This window comes from Callionymus lyra, chromosome 12, assembly GCF_982586985.1.
Source record: "Callionymus lyra chromosome 12, fCalLyr1.hap1.1, whole genome shotgun sequence".
Taxonomy (NCBI): Eukaryota; Metazoa; Chordata; class Actinopteri; order Syngnathiformes; family Callionymidae; genus Callionymus; species Callionymus lyra.
Genome location: NC_141829.1, coordinates 16,926,325 through 16,944,191, shown reverse-complemented (window position 1 = coordinate 16,944,191; position 17,867 = coordinate 16,926,325). Strand labels below are relative to the sequence as shown.

Here is a 17,867-nt window from a genome sequence, read left to right as displayed (position 1 = left end):
AGCCACTATTGTCCTTGGTCAAAAATTACAATTTATGTATTTTACTGTATTAAATATGGACCTATTGTCTGTGATGTCAGCTGTTACACACCAATGGTTTAGAGGTCAATCCACAAGCGGCCATCTTGGATATGCAGTCTTCTGGTTTAGCCAGACTTCGTTTAAGAGGTGGAGATTGTTGCTGGATCATGATTGGGTGATTTTTATTTTTTTATTAGGAACATTGGTATTATTCCTGGCCATTGTGATTTGTAGATTTTTGTAGTTTACCAAGTGGTCGACCTCACCTGTCCTTTTCCTGTCTCATCTGGAGATGTCTGTCTTCTTCTACTCTGATTTGTTACCCGTCACTTCAGACCTTCACCGCTCCGGAGCCTCTCGCTCCTGTGAACCTCATAAAATATGGAAATAAATTCTTCTGTGCGTATCTCAGAACCTGAGCGGCGCATAAACAAAAAACGAATCCACAAATCCTTGACAACAATCAGGATCCACAGCCAAGGTAAGACAAGATACTGATGACTGACTGACAATCTGTCCAAGTGGACCCTGACATATTTGATGGGATCACCACCGTCAAGCTTAACGATACCACGGCCATGACCCCTGACCTTGTATTGAACTGTGAAGGCGGGGAAAAGTACCTCTTTGGCTTTTCAGCTTTGTTGGTTTGTTCGATTGGGTGAGTTACTGTATGTGTTATGGGTTCCTGGCCCAGGATAACGGTAAAGGAGGACTTATATCACTGGTCGGGTCTTTATAATTTTTTTTAAATCTGGTAATTAACTGTAGTGTTTATTGCTCATCAATGAGAGCGTTTGTTTATTAGAAATACACTTGTCTTCTCTTATTATTGTTGTTTTTTTCGCGCCAAAAATGAGCAGAATTGTTCAAGACAACCATGCAAGATGTGGACTGGTCAAATAAACATGTCCTGGTTTATTGAACCCCTTTAAGATTCAAGAGACTTTACAGCCATTATACAGCATTTAAAAATGCCTATAACTAGACAACTAACCTCCATTTATCGTGGCAAAAACATATTAAAGCTAAAAGAAAATGGTGTTCAGGGCATGTAAGTAAGTAAGTAAGTAATTTTTATTTGTATAGCGCTTTTCCAGACCAGGGTCACAAAGCGCTTAAACAATCAAACCCGCTCTAGTAGAAGAACTCACATTTCTCCGATCCTTAAAACTCTTCACTGGCTTCCAGTTTCTTTCAGGATCAACTTTAAAATTCTGGTTCTTACTTTCAGATCTATTCATGGTCAGACTCCTCTCTACCACGAGGTAGACCCAGGACATGCTGGAGAGACTATGCTGGTCTGGGAACACCTTGGGGTCCCCCCCGGGAAAAGCTGGACGATTTATAGTTGAGGCAAGTAAAATCTGGCTCCCCCTGCTGAAGCCGCTGCCCCCGCGACCCAAACCCGAACGAGGGAAATGGATTTAACTGAAGAGGAAGACATTCAAGGTCGTGGACGTGATGAAGAAGTGAAACCAAAGAGTCAGAAGAACAGGAGGTCATTCAGATTGAGTTGATAGACAGAGTAAGATTGTAGCTCATCCAGAGCTAGAAGGATGAAGCAGTGATTCTGGACGAACGCTTGCATTTGAAAGAAAGAAATGTATATGGTCGGTGGAGTTTCAAGGCCATATCCATCCCAGAGGAAATGCTAATGAGTCGAGGAGGGAAAACGGTCTTCATCTGGAGTATCTGAACATCTGCAATTACTGGGTAGATCTTCCATCGTCCCGGTCCGGGGAGTCGTCGGGAGCCTGAAGTCCTGAGGGAGACAAATGTGCTGAATCAGCTGGTTTCCTCACTTGGGTTAAAAATAGCCAGCTGTCAGAGGAATTCAATTTGAACCAAGAAAAAAAACTGAATTCCTTCAAATTATACAAAGTCTCTGCAGAAGTTTTTTAATTATTTATAATTTTAACTTTTCATTTGACTTCTTTTTTTGCTGACATCAACATGTTCTTGTGTCGTCCTTCTTCTGCTCTCACCCTTCACTGCCATGTCCTCCTCACCAAAATCAATTCCTGATTGAGTTTGGTGTCAAACTCAATCACACAAAAAGGCCAAAATCTTCGCCGGCCAGACTAGTTTTACGTTTACCTAACTGTCTCTAATGGGAATCCATCCCATCGTATTCCTTTCCTTCAACTTTAAGTGTTTACCTCTGTATACTTGTTGACATCCAGGATCTCTGTCTCTTATTCACTGGCAGATTTTTAGGGTCACAATTGCTGTGTCTGAAATAGTGGACTTCTCTAAGTGCACTTCTTTACAGTACACTGTGACTGTGACAGTACACTTGCGCACTGCTCACATTTTCAACATGTAGTACTGTCTTAAATCAAACATTTCAAAAGACTCAATGGCTTCTTCTTCTACTACTTTTTAACGCTGATTGCAACCGGGCGTTGGAACTCTATCGCAGACACTTGACAGCACTTTTTGCCAATCAAAACAAGTTGTGTTACATTGTGTTATTATCGTTGTTGTGTTGTTTTGTGGTAAAATTAGTGTTTTCTTCAGACACATAGACGTCACTAAGATGGCGGCAGTTAAGGCTGGAAAGTGTCCATCGACCCACACTCCATTTTCTGGCCATTTGAGTGCTCATTGCGCACTACATTTTCGCACACTGCTCATCGAGATGCACTTGTGCACTCAAATTATTAAGTGTAAGTGCAGAAGTGCGTGATTTGGGTCACAGCCAATGTCAACGTTACATGTACTACTTACATGATTTTGAGCTAACCAACCTGCGGGCCACATTAAATGACAAGGCAGGCCCGATTTGGCCCCCGGGCCACAAGTTTGACAGACGTGTGTATAGCACTATAAATGCTGTATACACTATCGCTGTCTCTCGAATCCTTCTCTTAGTGCACTGGTGGTTAGTATGCATCAGGATAGTGTACATTCTAACTAGTACGTAAATTCTCTCAAACACTGCTGCTACACGCTAACAGGAAATGATGCGAAAAGCTTCTTCTTCTACTTCTATTTAACGATGATGTCAACCAGCTTTAGGAACACTATCACTGACGCCTACTGTCGTTTACAACGTCAATGTCACTAGGATGGGGGCCGTTTAGGGTAGATAGTGTCCATCGATCCATACTGAGTTTTGTGGGCATTTTAGTGACAATTTAGTGTGCATTGTGCACTATATTTCAAATACTCAGAATTGAGACGCACTTATACGCTAAAATACTAAGCTTAAGTACGCAAGTATGCCATTTGAGACGCAGCTTAGATATATATAGACTTGACAGCATATACCTTTTCATTCATTCATTGTATAGTTTCAAACCGTTCAATGTTCTGTTTCCTGCTTATTTTCTTTCTCCTTTGCAAATCTGTTATTTGCTACACATTTGCAACCCATGATACAAATGTACATTTAAATTTACAAACTAGCAATTCAAAAGTCACTTTTGTTTGAATCACAATTTTTTTCATTTGTATTTTGTTCATGTTTTTGGAGCAAACTCTAAATGTTTTTGTTTTTTTTATTGTATTTCTGTGCTGATGAACACATTAATATCTACTTTTAGATGTTCCTTCCTCAGGAGTCCTAGTGTCCTCGCTGCTCTGCCACATTCTCACACCTTCCTGCCTTAACGGTTCAACTTCAACCAACCCATGCTGAGACTATAATGTCACAGAAAAAGTACCAAAAAAACCTGTTCATGCTTTTACATCATTTTTTCTCATCACCATTAGGTTCACTCTGATGCCACGAATACTTATATTCATAGTCACAACCGCACCAGAAATCCTCCTATAATCTCATCAAGTATTCTCCACTTTATTAGACACATCTCCTGTTTCTAAGCCGCCTGTAACTCACATCACCCTCCGACATGATCCCCCCGTTAATCCTCGTCATGCGGCTGCATTCAAAAGATGAAGCTGCTTTCCATTATTCCACCTCTTCGGCGCGCCGTCCCACGGGGCCGTGATGTTTGCTTATCTGTTTCCGATACTTCTGCCGGTATGTTCCGCGTCAGGTAACACACTTCGGGGTTTAATTACATCCCTCCTTAGGACCAGCAGGGAGCACCTCCATCATACACACACACACACACATGCACATACAACACGCACACACACACACCGAGTCCAGTATTAATGAGGGCTGGACTTTACCCTCCTGACATGATTCATGAGGGATGAGACACAGATACTGAATAGTTGATGAGTTGGGAGGAAAAGAAAAGAAGAAGAGGAGCATCATGGGGGAGGAGACAAGGAGGCGGAGGAGGAGGAGGAGGAGGGAGGGAGCGAGGTACCAGAAAAAGCCTTTATAGCCACTCGCTCTCGCTCCACGCGCTCACTAGAGCTTCGGAGACTTCATGGGACGCTACATCGGGACCGGGAGGTCTAAATAGGGATACGGGGGATGGCCCAGTGCGAGGAGTTGAAATGAGGGCAGCCATGGCGAAGGTGAAGGGTCCCAGGGCGGGGTGCACCACCGCCACCTGTGGATGGAGAGCCCTGCTCCTGCCGCAGATCAACCGCCAGTCGCTGTACATGTACGGCAGCGAGGTGGCCGTGGAGCAGGAGTGCATGCGTCAGCTGCAGAGCGGCATCTTCGTCATTCACCCCTTCAGCGTCATGAGGTAGACACTCCTTCACTCACGCTCCACATAGTTTTACGTCACTTGGGAAATGATTGACAGGCTTAAAAGTGAAAACTATTAAATGTTATATCAGATTTAGTTAAAGTGTGTATTGTCAATTAAAAAGTGTGAATCTTATTGTTTATTTACCTTTTTAGTCGTCTTTTTCTCTTAGAAATAAATACAGACAGACAGAAATAGGATATTTCAAGTAAATGAATAAAAGCTGAAACTATATATGTACTGTATATATATATATATATATAAATGTTGTTTTGTTTAATATGTAAATACAATATTATTTCAATTTCAAGAAGTAAGATCTGATTTAAACATAATTTAATTCTTAAATAATTAGTAATAAGTTATTATATAAAACAAGACATGAAATAAAAGGTCTTGTAGACAGGGATTCAATTATATTATGGTTAAATAAAGTTTAATACTGAGTAGCATTTTTTATTTTATTTTATTTTAAAACAACAAAATAAAAATTTAAATATGCATTTGATACAAAACCTCTGACCTGCTCTAATAGAAGAACTCACATTTATCCGATCCTTAAATCTTTTACCTCCATGTAATTCTAATCCGATGGCTATTTCTTTCATAATATGTTATTATTTCTCTGATTCAAATTTGGATTAAGACACTTTTATTCATACAAGCTTTTCCTTGATTCTCTGAGACTCCTGTGTTTGTCTCTGTGGTGTCTTGACTTTTTAAGAATATATTTTATCGGGTTTTGTTTTAATTTTTTAAGCGCTTTGTGACCTTGGTCTTGAAAAGCGCTCTATAAATATTACTTACTTACTTACAAATTATTGAAATTAATTATTTTAAAGTATTATTATTCAAATTCTAAAATACATTTTCATAAAATAAGTCAATATTTAAACAATTTAAATATTAAATTCAACCATTTAATCTTCTAACTGATTTACTTCCATATCAATAATCAATTGCGAAGTTATGAATAATAACAGAACGCACAAGTAAAATCTAAAGATTTCAAATGTAGGTTTCTACTACGGGAAAACTGCTCTAGTAATGCTATAAAAGGCTATAAAAGATCCATTTAATTTGAACCAGGTAATTACATTTTTCTAAACTGATGAGTCAGCTTGGGTCGCCTCAAAGGTCGGAGCATGTCTCCTGTTATACAAGTGTCCATTCCCACTGACGTTCCATTGTGATGAGGCACACTGGCGCCCTGTGTTATGAAAACTACGAGCGTAAGAAGATCTTCTCGAGTGAAAGCAGAGAAGGCGGCGTCACTCGAGTCTGACGGATGAGTTTGTTTATCAATTACTGATCACAATGTGGAGTTGACTTGCATCTGCAGCGTATTATTAACCCGCCAATCATCACTGTAGGAGCTACTACATCATGGTCATGATGGCCATCACCTTCCTGAATCTCATCGGGATCCCCATGGAGATCGCCTTCCTGGACAGGGACAGCGGCATGGCCTGGGAGGGCTTCAACGTCTTCTCCGACACCTTGTTCCTGATCGACGTTGCCCTCAACTTTCGGATGGGCATCATCACGGAGGATGGCGAGGTGAGAGTGACCGCGCCGCTATTTTCAGACACAATCTGGAAGCGCCTGTAATCCCTGGAGCAGACGAGCACATGAAATCCATCTCTGGCCCCCATCTGTAATCTACTCAATACACGAAAGGCGAGATTAACAATCTGCGTCGCTTTAGCTTCGGGGAATGAGGCGAATTGGCACCTGCTGCTTTATTTTTTGTTCCATGGGTCATGATGGCGTTTATAAGTCAGATGTGGTACCAGGGTCAACGGGATCTTCTGTTCTGTGTTTTAATCTAATTATAAAGAAAATTTGTGATATATCCTACCTGTATAAAAATATATGTGTTACAATTACATGCCATTCCTACCATCTACTGTCTAATGCTGCTTTTTGAACTGGACAGTATCTACATACTCAGGGGGGCTGGTTCATGGAGGTACCAGTCTGCACATTTGCAAAGTAAAGCAGGTGCAACATATCAGAGACACACCTTGTGAAATGACTGTTTGGAGCTGAGGCGCAGGTGCAGCCGCAGGAAAAGGAAAAATCAATAAATTCTTGATTTCAAACGGGACTTGAACAACAAAGATGGAATTTTTTTTTACCAACAAATGTCTTCAGGATGCATAAACTATAAATAAAAGTTGGTGTTAAAATTCAAAAATAAACTTTAAGGCAATAGAAACATTGACTTTGACATTTTGGCCTCACTGTTTCCCTCACGAGTGTGTCATTTGTGCTTAGCTAATGCTAATGCTTTAGCTCAACAAACAATCTTTTCTCCTTTATTTCTGAATTACAACGACAATAAATATCCCCTGAATTCTACTACTTAGAAATACAATTGAAATGATGTTTTGCGTCTTTGCAAAGGTTTGCCAGTTGATTATTTTCTTTTAGACGTTGAATAAAGTGGTTTAGTGCAATTTTAGAATTAGCCTAGTGTTAGCATGTCTACTACACATTGCTGTGCTTATGAAGTGCCCTGTAATGTCAGCATAGAACCTGTTCTAAAGATCATTTTAGATCATTTTAAATATTACTATATCGATTAAAGTTTTCAAGAGAAACATAACCTGTACAAGCTCCTTTAAGCGGATATCATTCTTTAGCAAACATTTTGCTAACAGATTAGCTAAATTACCGTTTTCAGTTTATCAACTAAACAATTAACACACTGCACTGTCTCACTATTGTAAACACATTGGAATCATTACTCGAAAATAATCTACTATTTCAAAACCTTGCTAGTGACGTGACAACAAAACAAACATTGTAATTCCTATAGTATGAACCCTGTGTTCGCTTTATTCAGGACACATATTCTATAAATAGCTCTCATTACAGTCGCACATTAAGTGACATCATTTGTTCCTTGTTACGCACGATTCCAAATTGATGTGCAACTTGTGCAAATATGAAACCAGACCCCAGAAGTCATTCATCAGGGCTGCAAGCAAATGTGCTCATGCAGCTTGTTTTGCAAGTGCACTGGAATAAATTGCTACTTAAGTACTTAAGAGCAAGAGTCAATGAAGGGAATAAATGATTATCTCGCATTCCCAAAATCAACTTGAGTCGTGTTGTTTGTACGACAGAGTCCAATTTGTCGCTTCGTACTGCCCCTATCTTTGTATTTATCCAATGAGGACCATGACCCTAGACTTAAGGTTCTGTAATGTGCATCCGTATCACTTCAACCCTATAGAAAATCACAGTACAGTTTCTCTGTGGTATTTTTTTGGTGAATTTTTTGGTATTTGTATTTAGTCGTTTCATTGTCTTTATTTGCATTTTTTAATTAGTACAACAAGCCAACATTAGCAAGCTAGCATCCATATGCCGTCTGCAATCCGGGCTCAGAGAACCAGAGTCCAGAAATGTGGTTTTTCGAGACTGGTCTAGAGAAGTACAAGTCCAGTATTTTGGGGACTTTAAAAAATATTTTCCTTAGAAAGGGGAGTTAGTGAAGGGAGAAGTCTAAAAAGGAGAACCACATTTCCGTCTTTCCAAAACCTCCTTCTTCTTCTTTTCTGAACAAAAACTATGGTGAACTCAAGAAAACTGAGAAACATCCTATAATATCTCTTCTATTTTCTCAACCCGACCACAGCCTCCTGGACGTCTCTGGTCAACCTCCACCAGCGTGACAATCAGATCTTTTCATCCACACAAATACAGCCTTTTTAAGTCACTACAACCATTTTGAAACTCTTTATTAATCCATCTAACCCTTCAGAAGTATAATCGTTGAAATTACTTTCATAACTTCCTGCCCTCAAGACCATAAATAAGGGTAAGAAAATGGACGAAGCTGTTAAATCGTGGCCAAGAGTTCATTTCCAGAATTAGCCGACACAATATCAGCGATCATGCTAATCCCCTCTGGAGATCTTCCTCTGGGATAATAGTGCCAGCCCTTAAAAAAGCAAATATTTTTACAGTACAGTATCTACACTGATACATATTTGAGGCAATGGTACCAGAATCTTGAAGTTTCTCGCTGATAGCGGCAGGATACATAACAATGTCTGAGCACATGTGGAGCGTCTTCCTCGGTGCTGATGTGGTCTTTTTTTTTTTTCGCAGGAAGCTATTCTGGACATCAAGCAGATCCGGGTGTGTTACCTGAGGACATGGTTCATCCCAGACGTTATTGCTGCTTTCCCGATCGGATACATCCTGTTGTTTGCGGTAATAACCAACAGACCGAGTATGTGTTGATGTTTCATAAAGAGATGGAAAGTAATTGCAGAGAAAGTCGGAGATGAAAGAGAAAGGCAATAAAAACATGGAAAGTAAACAGCAGGAGACAAAAAAACAAGCCAGAGAGAGAAACATAAAGTGTGTGTTTAAGCCTTCGACTCAACCCCTTAAATCACACAAATTCCTTAGAAACAACAATACAAAGAGTAACTTCTGTAAAATTGTCCTCATGCTTGTGTGGGTTTACTCCGAGCACTCCGGTTTCCTCCCTCATTCTTAAAACATACACATGATTAAGTACTTCAAATTGTGCGAGTGTGCCTCTATATCAGGGTGTTCCCCTTATAAGTGAATAAATGACACAAAACATGATAGTAAAGTCCTGAGTATGATTATCAGATTGACTTAACCACAGACATGTAAACTCTGTGTTGTTCTTTCTCACTTGTATACAAGTAAAATGTGTATCTTTAAACCAGATCCGATTTCTATCCTTTGTTTAAGCAAGTGAAAGAGTTAGCTTAGATTTCTAACTTGACAAAACATTACAACAAGATTGATTGTAACAACAATAATACACCACATGTAGCCTTACACATCAGACAAACACAAAACTTGACTATAAAAGACAAAAACACCAAAGACAAGAAATAGTTGATCACTAATTTCTTGACACGAAAAATAAATATTTCTCAACATTACAACATACATCACAGACTTTTAAAGATATTAGGTAAGTATGTAAGAAATGAATACATTACTTATTATAAAAAACTTTCTAGAGCTCAAAAAGTTTCAAAAAGCAGTTGACAGACACAACAAAAAATACACAAAAATGTACGTTTTAAAACACCACAACAATTATACTTTAAAAAAATGTACGCTACTTCCATTTTTTTTTATTGACTCACCCAGAGAAATACAGATGAATCTCAATTACCCTTGTGTTATTTCAGGGTCAAGATGATCCAAAGGTCAGAAAACATGTTTTTGTTGTATTCGGTTGTATTTCGGTTCAAGGTCAACGTGGTCTACAAGCGTCCATAAATACATATGCAGTGGTGGAGGTCGTTCATCTTGACCCAGAGACAACACAAGGGATATGAGAAAACACTAACTAAACACAACCATAGCAAATGTAAAAACAATTCACGTGACACAATAATAAATAACCAATATGTGCTAAAATGTTCTCAACTACTAGTCCAACTACAAAACGCACAACAATTCATGATAAAGCAATTAAGTGTTTACTATTGAGAAGATTTTTTCTTGGCAAAAATAAAGAGCTAAAGTTACGGAGAGAAGTTTTATTTAATCTTGTGATCTGTTTCTAGGACCTGCAGTACCACAACGATGACAACCCGTCCAAGACCACCAAGATGATGAGGATACTGATGTTTGTGAGAATCCTCAGCTTGATCCGACTGGCTCGGGTGTCCCGGTTGGTCCGGTTCTTCAACGAGGTGGAGAAAGTAAGTCGCTCGTCCTCATACTGAACGTAATCCTATCGACTTTTTCCTCCCAACCTGAGCCTTACCTTCTCCAGACGTGGCTCAGGTGACGCCCCTGACTTTGATATTTTCTTACGAATGCAACACTCAGAAGAGGGTTTTAAGCAGCTTTTGATCAATACACACACATGTTTATTTCTAAATATAAGATGAGAAGCATCTCTCCTGTCTCAGATGACAACATGCTATTGTTGGTATGGAGGAGGAGCAGGGTTGCCGTATGTCGTGTCCTTGAAGAAGACATCGATACTGCTTAAGGGTGCATTGACAGGCATCAGCAGCAGCAGCTACTGTTTCTGGTAGATCAGTGTTTTCTTCTAGTGACCAACTTGGAATTGATCCTGACACCATTGTGGACTTTCTGTTGTTTTCATTATTGTTTGACAACTATCCATATTAAGGCTAGTGTAAGTCCTAACAGTCATTTATTGGTTTTGTTGTCTACATTTGTAAGGAAGTAATTAACAGTTATTTGTAAAGCGCCTTAGTAGACCAGGGTCACAAAGCGCTTGAACAGTCAAAAGCAAAACACAGTTAAAAATACCTACAGATTTAAAAATTCTTAATAGCCAAGACAACATTGTAAGAACATAAATGCTCTTGTTGCGTCAGTGTATCTTCTGACTCACGACTTTTAACAATTAATCCAATTATTATCAATCATTTAAAAAAAAAGAACGTCAAAATGTTAGTTATAGGCAAATATTTGATGATATGGAGTACAATTTCATACTCGGTTTGATGTATCCACTTTTATTAATCTGTTACTGCACTGTTTAAACAAATTTCAAACTTGGTAAAAAAAACATTCTGAACCTTTAACAGTAAGCTAAGTAAGTAATTTGTATTTATATAGCGCTTTTCCAGACCAGGGTCACAAAGCGATTAAACAATCAAAAATATTCAATAAAGTATATACTTTAAAGGTTAAGATAAAACTGATAACACAACAGGAGTTCCAGAAATTTAAGGAAAAGCCTGAACAAATAAAAACGTTAGTTAAGTGCAGCCCAGAGATAGTCTTTGTGTGTTTTGGGTAGAATTTGTAGTCTTTTGTTAGCTGTGGACTTGCACAACCTTAGCATCATCTTCAAGAATCTAATGTTTTATTGAAGCCTCTATCTTACCAGACATAAGTGCACTTGTGTACGCTCTGACTCTGCACAAACAGGATTCTCAAAAAGAAATACACACAAAGATCAGGACGTTTTTAAAATGTCAGAGACAAGCTTGAGTCAGCAGACGAGCATCTGCTTCTGGGTCAAAGGTACAGTGAGGGGTCAAGGTAGAAGCCTGGTTGTGTTGAAACAGCAAAATATAAAATTGGAAAAGTCGGATTAGGATCACGGACGCGAGACACTTCTCTGCTGACCATCCCAAAAGAAAGTTTACAAAACTTAAATTGTTTTATATCACAGCTTTAAATCCCGTGTACAAGATTCCAATTCACAGTATTCATCATTAAGCAGAATTTTAATTGTTTATCTCATTTCAGTCCAGATAAATCCAAGCATTGTCCAAGAAACCTTTATTCATTATTAATTCTAGACATCCTTTAACTGCTTTTGTTTGAGTAAAATAATATAGTAGCACACAAATAATGAAACGAAAGCCAGAATATGTTAGATTGTATAATCAAAATGGCTCCTATTAACCGCTGTGATCTCTGGCAGGTGTCTAATGCGAACCTGGAAGTGGTCCGCCTGTTCTTTCGCGTCCTGTCGCTCTTCATGATGATCTTCCTGCTGTGTCACTGGAACGGCTGCATCCAGTACTTCGTTCCCATGCTGGAGGAGTTTCCCTCCGACTGCTGGGTTCGAAAGGAGAACCTGATGGTAAATCACATATTAGTGTTTGTAGCCACATTTTTTTTTGTGTTGATGTGTTTTTCTCTCTTTTTTAAAACTCTTCCAGAACGCTACAGTTATCGTAAAGTACTCGTGGGGTGTTTTCCGTGCTCTCTCTCAGATGGTCGCACTTTCTTACGGCTCAATGGACGCGCCGACAAGTAAGTAGAAGATTCGATTTTTAAATTTTAAGTTGGAAAATATACAAGCAGTGGACATTATAACCTGTAAATCATCTTAGTATGAGTTTGGTTTCCATCTTGTTTTTGTTTTGTTCTTGTCCAGAAATGCACTGATCATTTAAAATGTTGTTTTTGAATGAGTATCAGTCGCTAAAGTATGTTTTTTTAGTCATTAACTTATCTACAATTTGAAAAGAAAACGAAACATCTTAAGACGTTTTTATTTGTTCAGGCTTTTCCTTGATTTTCTGGAACTCCTGTTGTGTTTTGATCTTTAAAGTATATACTTTATTGATTGTTTGATTGTTAAAGCGCTTTGTGACCCTGGTCTGGAAAAGCGCTATATACATTAAATAAAAATGACTTACTTACTTACTTACATACTTACTTAATCACGTTTTATATTGTATATTAGAAACAGACATATCCAAAATGGCCATTTGTGTCTATATATAGTTTTCACACAGCCCTCAGTCTCCGGTATAAACTGTAATATTCAACCAGAAAATGTCAAATACACAACATTTCTAATTGTAAAAATACCATTTTCACTCAAGCATTTCATGACATCACAAAGCAGAGGCTCTCAATTTTGTGTTGAACTAGTTGAAGAGCTTTTATTTTGAAGTTTTGAATATAATTATTCTTGGTATGGTCACCCTTTAGGCCCCCCCTAAATGTATTTCATCAAAATCTTGGGGTCACAGAGAGAGATAGAGCTAATGCATAAAGTGTAAATAAGGCAATATGTCATGGAAACAAATCTGTTTGTATAAGATGATTAAAAACGGGTTTAACTCTGTGTGTGTTATTAACACATACATTTTTTCATCTATGAATTCATTATGAATATAATCAAACATATTTTTGCTATATTTGAATGAAAGGCAAAAAAACAATCACAACAGTAAATCATTATTACAAAGTCATCTTTCAACATCAAGTTTAACTGTGTTTCTCAGACTATGTTGAGATGTGGATCGTCATGGTGAGCATGGTCTCAGGGTGTCTGATGTACACCGTCCTCGTGGCCAATGCCACGGCCATGATCGCAAATACAGACCCAGCGGCCAAGGAGTACAAGAGCAAGGTCTGTATGAATGACACCTCGATCGATAACTGTCATCTTGATCCATGATCTTCACACTTAGAGCTAAACTTTACGACTACAAACGATCGGCCACATAAAGGTTGTGTATTCCCAGATGAGTCGCCTGGAACACTACATGACCTTCATGAAGCTGCCTCCGGAGCTGCAGCTTCGTATCAGCAACTACTACCAGGCTCGCTACGGGGGGAAGTGGTTCGACGAGAAAGACGTGATGGCAACGGTGTCGTCGGCGCTGAAAGAGGTTTTTTTCATTTGAATGTTCCTTCATTAGAAGATATTTCAATGTGTTTCAATGTGTTTCAATGTGTTCCTCATTTCATTACCTTTAGCTTTATAGATAGAAATAGAATTGACAAGTCAGCCCCTCTAATGACTTTCATCTCACCTTTGGTTCTACAGTAGCTCTTAAGCTAGACCCGCCGATCATTTTTATGTGCCCCACCGGATCATTGGCTGAAAATGGGGGAGTTTAAGTAACGATGTTGTTAATATTGGGACATATAAAGGAGTTTAAAGCTAAGCAGAGCTGCCAAGTGTCGTACTTTCAGTTTGACAGTCGCACTTTCCTAAACCATTCGACACTCCAAATTTCCCACACTTTTATTTACCCATCCAATACTCTATTTAACGCTCTGTCTGCCTTTGAATCCTTCATCATCATGGTTATACTTGGTTATATGTTTCAAATGCATGTTATTTAATGTATTTTTTGTTATTATTCATTATTTGGTGTCATATCTATTGATGGTTTAAAACTAATTTAGATTTAGATTCTCACCCAGTTAATAGTCTTCAGATAATTTAAGATGGCAAGTTGAAGCTTTGTGTTATCCGTGGGTCATGTTGACCCGAACAAATGGGTTATGTGGTATCCCTTGTGTTGTCCCTGGGTCCTCCACCACTTCATATGTATTTATGGAAGGCAGGGAGGTCGTTCACCTTGACCCAGAGACATCACAAGGGATATAACAAACACAATTAAAAGAATAAAACATTACATTTGTGCCTCTGGGTCACCTTGACCCTGAGGAAACTCTTTCCCTGAGTAATAATCATTGACAGCCATAAATATTTCCTCTATAAGATGTAGACTATTTTCCCACAAAATTTCAAAACATTTTAATTTTGAATTAAAGATAAATTGATAGTTGAATATATCATTATTTAATTATATTTTAGTCGTAAGACATTGTCAAAGGGACAGGTTTGTGACGCTATAGCTGACATGAATGTGAGGCCATCGCTCATAAAGTTGTAATTCGATTTTCTTTCAGCCAAGGACGTCACGACACTAATATCTAACTCTTGTCATTTTCTGAAACGTGGTAGCCTTGAGCTAAGCTTAGGTACATTAATAAAAAAGGCCAGAGAACTTGACGGCCAAAAGATTTTGGTCGTTTCAATGATTGAGTTCGACAACTCTGGTCTGTTAGAGGGCTAGTCACGTATTCCTAGAACTGTAGTTACATTAGGTAACTTTTGTTTTTTCTTTCCCTTTTTTCCTGCAGCAAATCCTGACGGTGATGTGCAGCCGGCTGCTGAGAAAAGTGCCCATGTTCGAGGAGATCGACGACAACTTCATCATAACACTCGCTCAGAGGCTGAACTACGAGGTCTACCAGGAGGGAGACGTCATCGTGAGGCAGAACCTTCCAGGAGATCGCATGTTCTTCATCGACCACGGCCAGGTGCTGGTGGAGATGGACATGTGCGAGAGGGAGCTGTGCGATGGAGAGCATTTTGGAGGTACGTCGCAGTACTTGGAAGCGATTGAGAAGCACCAGTCTTTTCCAATAGAGACACATTCATGGCCAAATTATTTTGGATAGAATCTATGTCTATAAATCTTTGCAAAAGTGAAACAGTATTCCAAAAAAAATAGATTCATAAGTAGCCTTCCACTGCCGTCTGGTGCGCCACACTGAGGTAATAGACGTTGTGAGCCAAAACACATTTAGCAACAATTTAGCAAAATATAAAAAACATTTAAAGTATTTTTTTGAAATGTCATGACAGTGATTCACTACCCATTGCCTGGCAAAGCCCCTCGTGCACGTCGTCTCATGCACAATCAATTAAAGTGATATTCCAAAATTCTTAATTTATTTTCTCGCCCCTCATATCGACTAAGGGTTGGGATTATCTTCAGATTAATCAGTTCCTTTTTAGACTAATAGGTCAAAATGTAATTACTCCAATGTATTCTGGGTAAATATCACGAGTGCTTTCAGAGTGCATACTGTCTACTCGCAATAATACCTGGAGTACTTCCAGGTTATATCACTTTATATTCTTTGAACGAACCACAAACGTGTTTAAAAATATAGATTTTTTTTCTTTTTTAACGGAACAATTCTTCTCGTCGAGGCGTCAATACAAGATAGATGTTACAGGCAGATGAATATAGATATGGATGAGTTCATTCTTTAAGCACAAATTTGGCATTGCTATAAAAGAAGTGGTTTGTCACTGGTTTGGGATAAAAACGATACCATACCAAACCAATAATAATCGTTATGAACCTAATAGTTTTGGTTCCATAATTTGCCCTGTTAACACACTATGTACTGAATCATGTTTGAATTGAGAAACAATTAAATCGAATCATGACCCCGAGATTTACATTAATATAAGGGATACTCTATTATCTTACAAAACTATTTAAACCAATCTATAACCTTAATGGAATTTTTAAAAAGTGGCATTGATTTTAGTTTTTGATTTTCCCACACTGACAAACGTTGCAGTGAGGATGAATGTAGATTATATTATTCAAGTTTTTTAAGGCTCTAGATTCCTTCTGCTTGGGAAATAACTTGATCGTCGCGAAACCTTTTTTGTTATATTGGTTGTGTTTAGTTAATTCTTTGTGTTATCTCAGGGTCAAGGTGATCCAAAGACCTGAAGACAAATGTGTTATCGGTCAAGATGAACAATCTCCACCACTGCATATGTATTTTGTACGGGGAGGTCGTTGACCTTGACCCAAAGGCAAAACAAGGGATACCAAATACACATTTGGTATCAGGCCTCACCTTTACCCAGAGATAACACAAGGGTTAAGTCGTTCAATGTTGACAAATACAAATATTCAGACGAGAAAATTCACAAGTGCTTAGCGAGTGCATGATTGACATTTTTAACTCTCCACGCAACCCGTCGCTTCATTAGAACATGAATCTTTTGGGGAATTTAATTCTTGGGGTTTAAGTGAAGTCGTCTCTAATCTATTTGGCCCCGAATCCTCCGTGTTGAGACTTAAGCTCCCAGAACAACTCGGCTACGTCTGCTTATTTAATTTGGGATTAAGTGTCAGTCCTCATCCCCGTCAGCAGAGTTTTTTCAGCCGCTCATTAACCAACGCTCCTGCGCCTCTTCCTGTGTGCTCACCAGAGACATGTGTGCTGACCACGGGCAAACATCTGGCCACGGCCAAGGCTCTGACCGACTGCCAGTGCTACTCTCTGACCTGGCTGGACTTCCAGGAGGCCCTGCTGAGCTTCCCGGACGTCAGGAAGGAGTTGGAGAAGCGGGTTGAGTTCGACTCCGACGGCGGACTCGTGTGAAGACGCTTTTAAAAAAACGCTCTGATTTGCACTTTAGAGACTTAATAATGGTGGGAATAGAAAACGCCCCAAAAAGCGTTGAGGATAGTTTTGACTGCCGCCTTTTGAATGATGCGATTTCAAAAAAAAGGACTTTGATTGAAAAAGCAATACACCGTATACTGGATTACAAACACGGGTATCTCAAACCTATAGATCCAATTTCAGCCTTTAATATTCAAGCATATACATGTTTTCAGCCAATGTATTAATCTTGAAATGTAATTACGATGTTTTGTATTTAATTTGTTGTATAGCAGGAGGAAGAAGAGCCACAAAAACTCGACATACTTCATGAATATTTTCAGCATATAAAGCAATAATGTAGCTATTTAGTGTGTTTTCTTATCTATTTGTCACATTACAAATGATCACATGATCCTACCATGAAAATAAATCACTCATGTGGAATTCCTTTCAAATAAAGAATTTAGTAAAGATCTGACGTTTCTGTTGGTTTTAATTTAACAGTAGCTCTTTAGGGACATGTGTGCCACACAGTTTAGTCAATAAAAGCCTGGATAGAAAGATTTTTTAACCTTTAGAATTGCACCTACGGCTAAATTCAAGATATGAGAACACGGACTGGAACAGTGAGTCCCGATTGGTTCCAGACTGGTAACCAGTGAAGTGAGAACAGAATAGTAGGGAAGGACACGCAGGATTAATCATTAAAAAAAATAACATATATAAACATAAATCTTGGTCCAGATTTTAGAAAGG

General features: G+C 38.7%; 1 protein-coding gene across 1 annotated transcript; it reads left to right on the top strand.

Moving 5' to 3' along the window:
- Positions 1–4,442: 4,442 nt before the first annotated feature.
- Positions 4,443–17,498, top strand: hcn5 (hyperpolarization activated cyclic nucleotide-gated potassium channel 5). Its single transcript, XM_087803862.1, has 10 exons — positions 4,443–4,640; positions 6,017–6,203; positions 8,769–8,873; positions 10,223–10,360; positions 12,073–12,234; positions 12,314–12,407; positions 13,391–13,518; positions 13,634–13,780; positions 15,048–15,285; positions 16,933–17,498. Exons 1-10 carry the CDS (start codon positions 4,444–4,446, stop codon positions 17,103–17,105), a joined length of 1,569 nt encoding a protein of 522 aa, XP_087659988.1. The 5' UTR covers position 4,443; the 3' UTR covers positions 17,106–17,498.
- Positions 17,499–17,867: the final 369 nt, after the last annotated feature.